Source organism: Spermophilus citellus (assembly GCF_964194105.1).
Source record: "Spermophilus citellus genome assembly, chromosome: 14".
Lineage (NCBI taxonomy): Eukaryota > Metazoa > Chordata > Mammalia > Rodentia > Sciuridae > Spermophilus > Spermophilus citellus.
In genome coordinates, this window is record NC_138194.1 from 51,699,322 (window position 1) to 51,712,475 (window position 13,154).

The 13,154-nt window shown below is 40.5% G+C and overlaps 1 protein-coding gene across 2 annotated transcripts in view; it reads left to right on the forward strand.

Moving 5' to 3' along the window:
* Positions 1 to 2,273: 2,273 nt before the first annotated feature.
* ZBTB10 (zinc finger and BTB domain containing 10) overlaps positions 2,274 to 13,154 on the forward strand; it is a 39,243-nt gene continuing 28,362 nt past the window's right edge. The window contains exon 1 of one of the 2 annotated variants that reach the window (XM_081265955.1): positions 2,274 to 2,433. In XM_081265955.1, the coding sequence (XP_081122081.1) occupies positions 2,338 to 2,433 (96 nt within the window). In that variant the 5' untranslated portion in view covers positions 2,274 to 2,337. Of the gene's footprint in view, positions 2,434 to 2,765; positions 4,324 to 13,154 lie in introns of those variants that run through there. The other variant, XM_081265954.1, reaches the window with a different exon arrangement.

The window sequence follows — 13,154 nt, forward strand, 5'->3', positions numbered from 1 at the left end:
CTGGAAGGGGTGGGGGAATTCCTAAAAACTCCATTTACAGAGCAGGAGATCCCCTTCTGTTACTCAAAGTCCCTTGTTACCGGGTATTCTGAGATATTTGTGATTATTATCCCTTTAAACTTTTTTCCTGATTCCTTCAAGGTTTCCAATCTTCCTTCAGGGTTCAGAGGAAAACAACTGAATATGTATATGTACGCATGTGTGAGTGTATATTTATACACATACACAGAGTGATAAATATATACACAAGTATGTATGTGTGCTCATGTGCACACACATATACACACACACAAAAACACACATGAGACTGATTGGTACTTGTTTGGCTGTTAGTGCAGAGGTCCTAGAATTTAAGCATTTTATTTTTATCACTTGAATCTAGTATTATTCATTTCTAATCAGTTCATGATAAAACAATTCCAGGCAGACAACAATGTAGATTTTGTATAACATAAGGTAAGATATATGTCTGAACAAAATAGCACTATTAAGAATTTGAACACTTTTGGTTGATTCTAACACTATTAGAAAGCAAAGATTTGAATTTAACAGTTTTGGAATGAAAACAAATTTTATAGTTGAAAAGTCCATTTCTACTTCCCATCATCTTCATCTCAGTTAAGCAATTAACTTCAGTAACTCCTTTTTTAAATAGGGAAAGCGACTATAACGGTTAAAATATAATAATATATTTTTAAAATGCCTAGAATTTTAAAAATGCACTAAGGACAAAGAATGGTATTATTGTTAATTCTTTTATACATGGCACAAATTACATAAATCACAATAGGGAGAATTCTCTCATTTTCTAAGGTACAAATTAGGTTCAGGTCATAGACCTACAAACTGCACCAACCTGAAGACCTGTATTGCAAATTCAAGCTTGTGGATTACTGGTGCCCAGGCTGGACAACAAGGAAAGGTGACAATAAGCTTATCATTGGAAAAATAACTCAAAGTCCAAGTCCTTTGGTGGGAGGGTAGTAGTGTCATTCTTTATATTGAAATTACATTTAATCTGTAAGGTAGAACTAATGTTATTGTTTGATATACAACACTATACAGATGCTAAAATTACAGTGAATTAAGTGAAAGTGGCTTTGAATCAATCTATACAATCGATATATGAGTCTGGATGTGCAAGCATGTGCTTAGTTCATGGTATTTTATAATATGTTCAGGAAAATTTGTTTTTAAAAGGTACCTTGAAAATAGCCTATTTCACATTATATATTTGAAGACTTAAATATTGTTCTTCTCTTAAAAACAGAAAAAAATTAAGACAGTAATCACAAGACTACATTAACTTTTTTTTTTTTTTTTTTTTGGTATCAGGGATTGAACCCCCAAGGGTGCTTAACCACTGAGCCACACCCCCAACCCTTTTGTTACATTTTATTTTGAGACTTGGTCTTGCAGAGTGGCTGAGGCTGGCTTTGAACTCCCTAATCCTCTTACCTCCGCCTCTGGAGCTGCGTGCGCCTCAACCACGCCTAGCTCAACAATTATTTTGAACTTACTTTATATTAGTGTTCCCATCTCTAATAAACATATTTTTTGAAAGAGGAAAACAAATCTTTCCAGTTTGAGAACTTTTTTTTACCTGAAATGTTTGCCCCAAAATAAGATTTATCTTACATTGCAAATTAGTAAATGAATTTAAACAATTCAGAATTTGCTAAATTTAGCATATTAAAATATTTAAGTCAGAAGTTTAAGGGCTTGGAATTGTAAGACCTTTTTCTTAAAAAATCTCACTAAGATTATAATTATGGGAGGTTCATTTCCAGCTCAATCTGCTCTAATCATTCTATGTAAAAATTCCATATGAAATATAAACTGCTAAAAAAAAAGTCTTAAAAATTGATGCTTGTCATTAAACACGGTCTTCGGAGTCACACACAATCTTCGGAGCCGCACACAACGCCCGTATAAGCAGACTCCTCCCCGCTCCCGGGGAAAACCCTGCCTAATATTTATAACGTTATGACATACTGTAATACTCACAAGGTGGTTTGTAGAAGTATAAACATGACTGGAGTTATCTGATTGGCTGCTGGTGATGTAACACCCATGTCAATACTTCCCAGTGAACGCACGTGTTCGACCTTTTATTTAAATTTCCATTTCATCACAGCAATAAGACACTCGGGGCGGTGCGTTTTCTGTGAAATGATTATTGCCTTGGGCCCGAGGTGCTGCCTCGCGCACACAGTGTATCAGAGGAGGTGTCCGTGGTTGTAACCTCTTCGCGTGAAAAAGGCACCGCCTGGTCCAGTCTTTGTGAAGAAACAAAATAAGTTCACTTCCTTGACCACCGCCACCCGCCCCCAGTAAATGACAAGGCAGGAGCGCAGTTTCCACCGCACAGTTATTTCCAAAGTCCCAGGTGAACTCGTGGCGAGGGAAGGAAAATGCGCGTCCCGGGCGCGAGTAGGTGCGTGTGGGCAGCAGGGAGGCGGCCAGACCCTGACAGTCGCCAGCTGTTTGTCCTCCGCTTAGCCCAGCCCTGGACGCACACGCCCGCCCCCTCCCCGGGACCCCCAGCCTGACGCCCGGCCTTTTGTCCCCCGCCCCTTAGCCGACTTCCTTCCCTGCGGCCGCACCCCCGCCCCCAGGCCGGAGGCGCGACCCGGCCCCTTTCCCGGTCCCCTGGCGCCCCCACCCCACCCCAGCCCAACCCCAAGCCCAGCCCCCCTCCCCCCGCCCGGCCCCCACCCTTTCCCCCTCCAGCGGTTACTGCTACCCCGGTGCATTGTGGGCGCACGGTCCGTTGTTCATTTGCCATTCGACCTCCGCCAGGGCCTGGTCGGACGGAAACGCTCCGCCGGCTTTATTGTCGGTTCGTTATGTGTCGGAGCCCAGCAGTTTAACGTGCCTTTCGCCCTCAGCGCCTCGGAAGCCGGCGGCGGCGTCGGGACTCCTCGGCGCGCCGGAGGAAGGATATCTGTTGGAGGGTCGGTGTGTGCGCGCGGCTTTAAAAGAGGGGGCAGCGGAGGGTCTCCCGCACTCCGCCTCTCAACTTCGAAGGCCCCACGCGCCCGGACTCGCCGCTCACCGCTCCGCCGCCCGCCCCCTTCTCCGCGCGGGACGCTGCCCGGAGCGCTGCGGGGCGGGGGTGGAGGACGAGGAGAGCGGCCGGAGGCGGCGGCCCGGCGGCAGCGGACGCGTGCGGCAGCCCCGGGAGCGAGCGCGAGCCGGGCGGGAGGGTGAGGCTGAGCCCCGCGAGACCGGAACGCCGGGGGCGGGGGCGGGGGCGAAACGGAGGGGGAGACGCGGGGAGCGCGCGGGACGCGGCCCGAAGCCGGGCGCGAGCCGGGGCACCGGGCGGCGGCGGCGGCGCGCGCCATGTCGTTCAGTGAAATGAACCGCAGGACGCTGGCGTTCCGAGGAGGCGGGTTGGTCACCGCCAGTGGCGGCGGTTCCACGAACAATAACGCTGGCGGGGAGGCCTCGGCTTGGCCTCAGCAGCCCCAGCCAAGACAGCCCCCGCCGCCAGCGCCGCCCGCGCTTCAGCAGCCCAATGGGCGGGGGGCCGACGAGGAAACGGAATTGGAGGGCCTGGAGCCCCAACACTTGGAGGCCTCCGCTGGGGCGGCCGCCGCCGCCGCCGAGGAAACCAAGGAGTTGCTGCTCCCCCAAGACGCGGTCGGCCCCACCTCGCTGGGCGGCGGTGGCTCGGGGGGCCCTTTGCTAGCGGAAAGGAACCGTCGGACTCTGGCCTTCCGAGGAGGTGGCGGCGGGGGTCTCGGCAACAATAGCAGTAGCCGCGGCCGCCCGGAGACCCCGGCGTGGCCCCTGAGGCATTTCAATGGGCGAGGGCCGGCGGCTGTGGATCTGGAGCTTGACGCGCTGGAGGGGAAGGAGTTGATGCAGGACGGCGCGTCCCTGAGCGACAGCACCGAGGACGAGGAGGAGGGGGCGAGCCTGGGCGACGGCAGTGGGGCGGAAGGCGGCAGCTGCAGCAGCAGCAGGCGGTCGGGCGGCGATGGTGGGGATGAAGCGGAGGGCAGCGGTGTGGGAGCTGGCGAAGGAGAGACTGTCCAGCACTTCCCGCTCGCGCGGCCCAAGTCCCTAATGCAGAAGCTACAGTGCTCTTTCCAGACCTCCTGGCTCAAGGATTTTCCCTGGCTGCGATATTCAAAGGATACTGGCCTTATGTTTTGCGGCTGGTGCCAAAAGACCCCTGATGATGGGGGAAGCGTGGATCTTCCGCAAGTGGGGCACGATGAGCTTTCTCGAGGGACCCGTAACTACAAGAAAACCCTGCTTCTGAGGCACCACGTCTCCACCGAGCACAAACTCCACGAAGCCAACGCCCAGGTACAGTATATCCTGCTCCTGCTTTTTGAGGTCTTTTGGGGAAAGGCTTATCAACTTAAATAAGAAACCATTTTCCTGGGCGAAGGCTTCGTTCCGATTGACAGAGGTGCTTAAGCGTCGGGGTTTAGAAAGCCTGGGAACAAAGTTTTGAAAAGTTGTCTGTGTGGGGGGGGATGGGGGAAGGGGGATGAAATGAGAATTTTCCAATCTTAGCAATGAATTTGTTGTATTTTTTGAATGACTCAGATTGCTTATCAGATTGAATCAGAAGGAAAGTTTAACAAAATGTGATTGAAGGTTTTAACCTACAAGCTTAACTTTGGGCTAAAAAATTATTAGCTGTGATTTTTAGAAGCCGCCTTAGGTTCCTAGATATTTGGTGTGTTTAGAGGAAGTCAAATCTGGCAACGCTTTGCGAAGAGTGGATTAAAAAGTTCCCTTAAGTTTTAGACGCTACCTCTATGAGGAGAACATCCACCCGAAAAAATTCTTATATCAGGTCAAGATAATGTGAAATCTGAGAGTTGTATGTAAATATAGAGGAAGTTATTTGAATAACCCTCCTTTCTCCTCTGAATCATTTTACTAAATTCATCTCTATTGAACTTGTTGAACCTTCTTTACCAAGCTTGCTTTTGTCAAATTATTTTTTTTATTCACTTCATTCATATTTCTGCTCCACGATATTTCTATATTAATTTTTTAAAACTTTGTCTTGTAAACACAGTTTACATGAAGTATTTTAAACTTAGCATTGGAAGTGTATTACATGAAGATATTGAGCATTCGATTGGGACTGTTAGGGAATTTATTTAGCAAACTGTAAAAAATCACAAGTCCTTGGTTACAAAGTTGTGTGGGTTTTTAGTCCTTATTTTAACATTTCTTGTCAAAAGTTAGTAAGTTAGTAACCTAACCATCTTGGTAGGCCTTTTCAAGACTGTTTATCAGTCTTCCTTTTTATGACTTTAATTTTAGACAGCCTTGTAGCTGGGGGATGAAATCCATTCTTTTTGTACTGATAGCCAGTCATGGATTTTAGAAAGTCAGTGCTCAGATAGTAGTTCTACTCAGGTATTAATCCCTTGCTATGGTGTTTATGGGAGCAATCCTGCCATTCAGTACACTTATACTGGAGTTAATTAAGTACACCAGTAACCCCACAGACATAGCCCAAAAATTTCTTGGAAGTTAGGGATGAAATTTTTTTTTTTTTTTTTTTTTTTTTTTTTTTTTTTTTTTGGTGGAGTAGGGCACAAATTTTAGTTGCCTCAGCCCTAGAAGGAAGGTGGGTTTTTAGAGAAATAAAACCCAGAAAGTTTAAGTAAAGTTCTGGGTGACAACTGACACTAGAGCCTATTAGGAATGTTGTAGTGGGAAAATAATGAATTTGGAGTAAATCTGAGTTCAGATCCCAGCTTTGTGCTATTTCTAGCTTTGTGAACTTGGGCATTTGAGTGAGCTAGAACATTTTCTTGTCTTTATGTACCAAAAACACATTAACTTTAGTCCACAAAGTATTTTGTTTCCATTTCACAAAAAGAGTGATCTAAGGCATTCAAGGGTTAATGTATTTCTAAAGTTATTTATAAGATAATAGAGGCCCATAACTTGTGAAAATGAAAGCTTAATTTTCTCAATTATGGTAGCTTGGTATTTAGAAAAAATTTAAAAGACAATTGGAATGAATTTCCTTAATCTACAGTGAACCAGTTATTCTTATCAGCAGTCTCTCCCTGTAGGCAAATCTGAATGGGAATACAAATTATAATTAGCTGCTTAGTGAACCTGAAGTCAGAGGATGGAGGAATTAGTTGGGTACCCTTATGGTAGACTTTGTATGGGTGTATCTCTTAGTATGGGTGGATCACAGAATTCATTTATAGTTAAAACATTTTCCAAACTTGACTTCTGAACTATTCCTTCCCTGTTCACCTGTGGAAATTGCCCTTTGATATAATCTATAGGCTATCTACTTTCAGAAAGTTTTTTTTCTATTAAATTTAAAGTCCTGTTTGTCTTAAAGATATACATTGGTTCCTTTGATTGGATTTTGGATGTTTCCACTTTGATCTTCCTCATTTCTCTAAATTCTAACCTAGAATTTAGATTATATCTTGCTATCCCAAGTACTGTGGTATTGTTGCCCTCCAGGCTTTGATTACCTATAGGAGGCAGTATAACACAGTCTGTGAGAGGATTTTTTTTTTTTTTTTTGCCCAAGGTCAAGACCTTGGGTCCTGATCCTCTTATTTTCTTAACAGGAAAATTAATTAACTTGTCTCTTTATGTATACAAAGTATATTTGGCAACATATAATTTCTTAGTAAATAAGAATGATTATTTATTGTCATGATTACTTATGTTTAATACAGGCAAACATCTAATACAAGATTTGTTTAAGAATTTTAAATTTGGGCAATGCTAGAGATTGAATCTGGACCTTACACATGCTAAGCAAGTGCCCTACCATTAAGGTACACCTCCAACCCTGAGAACTTTTTTGTGGCCTGTTACATCATAAATTAGTGTCACCAGTTTTTTTCAGCTTTGAAGTCTTTTTCATGGATTCACTCTTGATTCTCGAGAACAAACCATTTTCCATTTTTATACCCCCAGACTTAGCCATTTTGAGCCTGCCCCTCATCATGTAATTTTTCTTGGCTTCCCAAAGAATATCTTGCATTTGCTTTATATTGTTTTAACATTAAATTGAGAATTTTGGAATTCAGGCAAGAATTTAGAGGCTTAAAGTAGTTCATTCCCTTTATTTTTTCCATCATTGTTGTTTTGGTGGGTGCTGAGGATCGAACTCAAGGCCTTGTGCATACTAGACAAGCACTCTACCACTGAGATATACCCCCAACCCCTTTTCTTTTAAAAAGGTCTGGTTTTTTGAGAGGTGTTTGAGTATCTTAGTAATTATCACGAAGGGTTATTTTTATTTCTCATGCTTTCTATAAACAAGAAAAGTCGCTTGTTAATTTTTTTGGTGGTGACCAAAAATATTTGAACATAACCTTTAAAAAGTTTGGTATTTTGTATATGATATTGCATGTGCATACGTGACTTGGGAGGTTGAGGCAAAAAAAAAATATCCAAGTCCAAGGCCAGGCTCAGCAATTTAGTGAGGCCCCATCTCAAGATAAAATTTTTTTTTTAAGGGCTAGAGATACATGGCTCAGTGGTGGATTGCTTCCCTACATTTGAGAGGCACTTAATGAGAGGCCCTGAGTTCAAATCCAGTACAGGGGGGAAGGGCTGGGAGAAAAATTTTGACCTTTTTTTTTTTTTTTTTTTTAATGGGGATCTCCTGGTAATTATTCAGATTGGCCTCAAACTCCTGATCCGAAACCATTCTCCAGTCTTCCAAATAGCTGGAACTGTAGGCATGATGACTATTTATTTGTATTCTTTAAATTAGACTACTCTTTAAATTAGACTACTGCTGGAGAGTCTTTTTAAACATGCTTCCTGAATTTGTATTCAGAGGTGTTCTGTATTTGGATATGAGGAAAATGTATTGTTGGGTTTTGTGGGGTGGTAGTGGTAAGGACTTACAGATTCTTTTTCTTGTAGTGGGGATTTTAACCACTACCATGCTAGGCATGCCCTAAGCGCTATATCCCCAGCCTTTGTTTTATTTGAGATAGGATCTTGCTAAATTGCCCAGATCAGTCTCAACCTTGTGATCCTCCTGCCTCAGTCTCTCAAGTAGGTTGGATTATAGGCCTTTGCTTCTATGCCCAGCTGGGATCTACAGTTTTGAGTAACTGGACTATCTTTTCATAGTCAGTCAATGATTAGCTCATTCATGATTTGACCATTTGGCCTAGAGGACTCTAAAATTGCTTTAATTACAGTTTTGACTTCTGTGTCTTGGTTCAAACCATTTTTATTTTTTGATACTGGGGATTTAACCCAGGATCACATTACCACTGAGCTACATCCCCAGCCCTTTTTACTTTTTATTTTGAGGCCCAGTCTTGTTAAGTTACATAGGTTAGCCTCAAGTTTATGATCCTCCTGCCTTAGCCTCCTGAGGCATCCACTTTCTCACCAGCTCAAACCACTTTCTGCCCAGTTGTGAAATTTTCATTTCCTAAATCATTTCTTCTGTCAACCCCTTCCGGTTTAGTAAACCTACAACATGCACCCAAATAATTACTGTAACATCCAGAAATAGTGAATTCAGATCAGTGATCTGATTGAGATTTTGATGCCAGGTGGAACAAATAAAGAAGATAAGTCATATCTACCAGCCTTCTTTATTTTGGGCAAAAATTAGGCCTTCAAGGTTGTTCTAACCGTTTAGGAAGAAAGTCTGAAAGACCTTTGAAAAGGAGAAATAATATATTTAAGGATGAGCCTGTGGTTTAATAAATTACCATTGTATAATGATTGTAATTCATTTATTCATTGTGTACGTAAAAATCCTTGTTTTTCAAATGTTTGGTAATATACCTTATTGTATATCTAGGATTGGCATCTTCTTAAATTTATCTATATTAGGTAAAAGCAAAGCACTGAAGATAAAAAAAACTTATAAGATTTTCTCTGCCCTCAAGGAACTTGTAATCTAGTAACAACAGACATGATGATAAAAATAAGATACTGTCATGTTCAGGGTACAGTGAAGACACTAAAGGGAATCAGGCAATCAGTTTTACATGCAGTGGGTTGGAAAAAAGCTCACAGAATTGGTTCTTGAACCGAACTGTGTTAAATAAATAGGCATTGACAAGGAGGAAAGGGCATTCTGGCATTGCAGTTTGAAGCAGCATGAGGAAAGTGAATAATGGTGTCTTCATGTATCTGAGAAAAGGGATAGTTTGGTTAGTGAGCAGGATGAAAAATTAAGTGTGAATAGGTCATGAGGATCTCTTTATGTTTTAAAGATTGCATTTTCTGTTAACAAATGGGCAACAATAGCAGTTTTAAGTAGGAGAAAAGTATGATCAAATGTGTATGTGTTTTTGGTTAGTGGCACCTGTGTTTTGTGCTGTGGGTTGTTTAGAATTTGAGGAGGGAGCTAGTAATGAAGCATATCTTTGATAATCAGAGTTGGCTGGATGTTAAAATTACATGAAGTTCATCTCCTCACCACCACCACAGAATTATAATTTCTGGGGAGCTGCTTAAGCTACAAAAGAGAATGTCATTACTGAAGGACATCATAGAGGTGATAGAATACTGCAAAGGAGTAGAGCTTCCTGTTTTCTCTACCAACTATTATAATTAGTATCACTAGCAGGTATTATTTATTATCCCATTTGCTATAGCCTCGTTTATTGTCATATTCTATAAATCAAATTTGATTTTTTTTCCCTAAAATCTGAATTTAGAAGTGGAAACTAATGTTTTCTTCTAACATGCTGTTCTGTTGGGTTGCAACAAAATGCAGATTTTGGACGTTTTAATACTTTTTACATTACACTTTGATTATATTGGAAATGTCCTCTCTGCTAATCATTTATTGAAAAAGGTCTGTAATTCTGAGTACAGAAGTAAATATTACTTGTTGATTTTTAGCTAAACAACCTTTTCCTCTCACTAATGGATTGATTTTAAGCTGTTTGAAGTTTGTATTACTTGCAGCAAAAGTTAGCTTCTCTTCTTCTGTTCCTTACAAGGGCTGAGACCAGGTAGTGGTCTTGTTTTCTCTACAAGTTGGCATCTAATTTCTCAAACTAGAATGCTAAAAGACAGGACAGGTTTTCCTCCCTGCCTTTTTATCCTGTGTATTTATTTCATCGTTTAAATTCTGCTGATTTGGGCTGAGGTTGTCCTCAGTGGTAGAGTGCTCGCCTTGCATATGGAAGGCACTGGTTTTGATCCTCAGCACCATATAAAAATAAAATTAAAAGTATTGTATCTATTTACAACTAAAAAAATTAAAAAATTCTGCTGATTTAACCTTTCAGTTTTTTATTAGGTTCTGCCTATCCCTCTCCATTAATATCTGTCTTCCCTAGTTAAGGTTCTTGTTGCTTGTACATACATTGTACTATTAACAGTAGCTTCAGTATTGGTCACAGGATCTGCAGACTAGGTTTGATTTAATCCTCCACATTGCTGCCACCCTCCATTAATATCTGTCTTCCCTACTTAAGGTTCTTGTTGCTTGTACGTACATTGTACTATTAACAGTAGATTCAGTATTGGTCATAGGATCTGCAGACTTGGTTTGATGTTAATTCTCCACATTGCTGCTACAGTCACATCTTCTGCCTACCAGTTCAGTCTTGTCATATTGTTTCTAAAAACTCTGGCCCTGGGTTCAATCCCCAGCTTTAATTTATATATGTTTGTCTATCTCTGTTTCTGTGTCTAAATATATCCCATGCTTTTATTTACATACACTTTACACTCTAAAGACTCTGTAAGGTTCCCATAGCAGTGATTCTTTTTTTTTTTTTAATATTTTTTAGTTGTAGGTGGACACAATGTCTTAATTTTACATTTATGTGGTGCTGAGGATCGAACCCAGTGCCTCATGCATGGTAGGCAAGCACTCTACCACTGAGCCACAAACCCACCCGCCCCCCATAGCAGTGGTTCTTGATCATTTTTTGGGCTTTTGGGTTTTTTTTGTCTGTGGGGGGTGATGGTGGTGTGGTGGTACTGGGGATTGAACTCAGATACTCTACCACTGAGCTACATCCCAGTCCTTTTAAGAATTTTAAATTTTTTTTAAAAGAGAGAGTGAGAGAGGAGAGAGAGAGAGAGAGAGAGAGAGAGAATTTTTAATATTTATTTTTTAGTTCTCGGCGGACACAACATCTTTGTTGGTATGTGGTGCTGAGGATCGAACCCGGGCTGCACGCATGCCAGGCGAGCGCGCTACCGCTTGAGCCACATCCCCAGCCCCAAGAATTTTAAATTTTGAGACACAGTCTCATTAAATTACCCAGGCTGGCCTCAAACTTGATCCTCGTGCCTCAGCCTCCCAAATTGCTGGAATACAGGTGTGTACCACTGTGCTGGGCAGTTTCTTCATCTTTCAGGGATCTGATTCTTTTATAAATCTGAGGAAAATGATGAACATTTACCCCTGAAAAAAATGTACATATTTGTATAAGGGGATGAGCGGGGCACCTTGAAGTTTTTGGATGGATCTAGAATTCTGGGGATTCTGTTGACCATTTTAGGATTTTTTTTTTCCCCATGCTGTCTTATTTGCTTAGAATCTACTTCACCCTCTTATTCACTCTTCTTTGAGTGTGCTAAGATCTCCTTTCTTCTCAAAAAACATTACAATACCTATAAAAAAACTGGAATAGAAGACCTTGGCTCTGCTCTTATAACATCTATTTATTTTCTTCAGTACCTAAAGGTTCTCTCTACTAACACTAACTTAAAGTTTGAAACTAAATTATTTTGTTTCTAAGCATAGGCTTTGACTAAAAGTAGGACATCTGTTAATGATTATTAAATGAATGAGTAAAGTAGGATTTTTTTAAGCTTTTAAGAGCTTTTTCCTCTGAGTAAAGTGTTAATTTTATTTGTTAGCATCCTGTGGAAATAAAGATAAGTTAAAATTTAAGTGGACATTTCTCTAAACTTTGGAAGAACTGATCCTAAGCTCTTATCCAGTTTAAAATTAATGATTTTACTGAGCCTTTTCACAGATTAAATTTAAGACTTCATATTTAGGTCTGGATGTCCATTTCTTTAAAGCCTTCTTGTTTAGATAGTTCCTACGCTTGAAGATACCAGTTGTGCAGATATTTAAACTTCATCTTTATATTTAAAAACTATCTGCGATACCTAATGCCACCAAAATATCATGTGGAAATAGAAAATTGAAGAAACCAAAGAGAGCAATACCTGGAGTTTTTAAGAATCTACTGTAAGATTGTGTTACTAGTACTAAGAATATTTTAACTTTTATTTGGTTCGGCAAATAATATTGGCAGTTTATTTTACTATGTGCATATTTAGCTGTATTGCTCAAATTCTTTAAATAATCTTCTTGGAGAGTACACATACTCTTGGAAACAGTTCATTTTGAAGGGCATATTTAAAAGTTGTTTGAAACACAGCATAGTCCTTTAATAATTAGTGAAAAGAAATTGCTGGTATAAATTGTTAATATTCTTGTACAGTAGTAATGAGAAAAATAGCAGTTGCATAGTGTTTGATATGTCAAAATAGAATGGGCAAATATTTGGTACATAAGCTTTTGACTGAGTTACTTTTAAAAAATTAGAACATTGTGGTGTGATGAAGGCAGAGACTCTTATACAAATTGATGGGACCCATCCAGAAAATACAGGACATGTTGACTATAACCTAGGAGATGGTTACAATTAGACATAACCACTTCCCAAAGGGCTTCCAACTGCTTGTTATTTAAACATTAAGTGGTACTTGATTTGTAAATGTTAATTTGCTGCTTCCACAAACACTTTATGGATGTGCTGCCAAATTTTTATTCAGTGTTTAAAATTTTTGTTTCTTTCAAATATTGATGCTTTTACTGAAATATCTATTAGAACTTTGAACCAAATGAGCTTGCTGACTAGGTACAGCATGTATAATAAAGTTTAGTGTCAGGCTTACACTAAAAGAAGATTCCTATTCATGTTCAGAATTTTCTGTAAAGAGCATAGACAAATTAATAAAATTTCATTCAAATAGTCTCAAAGGGGAGATTAAGTAAACAGTATGAGGCTTTATTGAAAATTATACTGTAATTGTAATTATTATAGGCATTTTAGTATTGTCTTAGTTCTTTATATTCATGAGCACTAAATATTTTCATTACCATTTGCTTAATGTTTTGCTATTTTACACCATACTAGTTTATATATACGATCTAAGTTAAG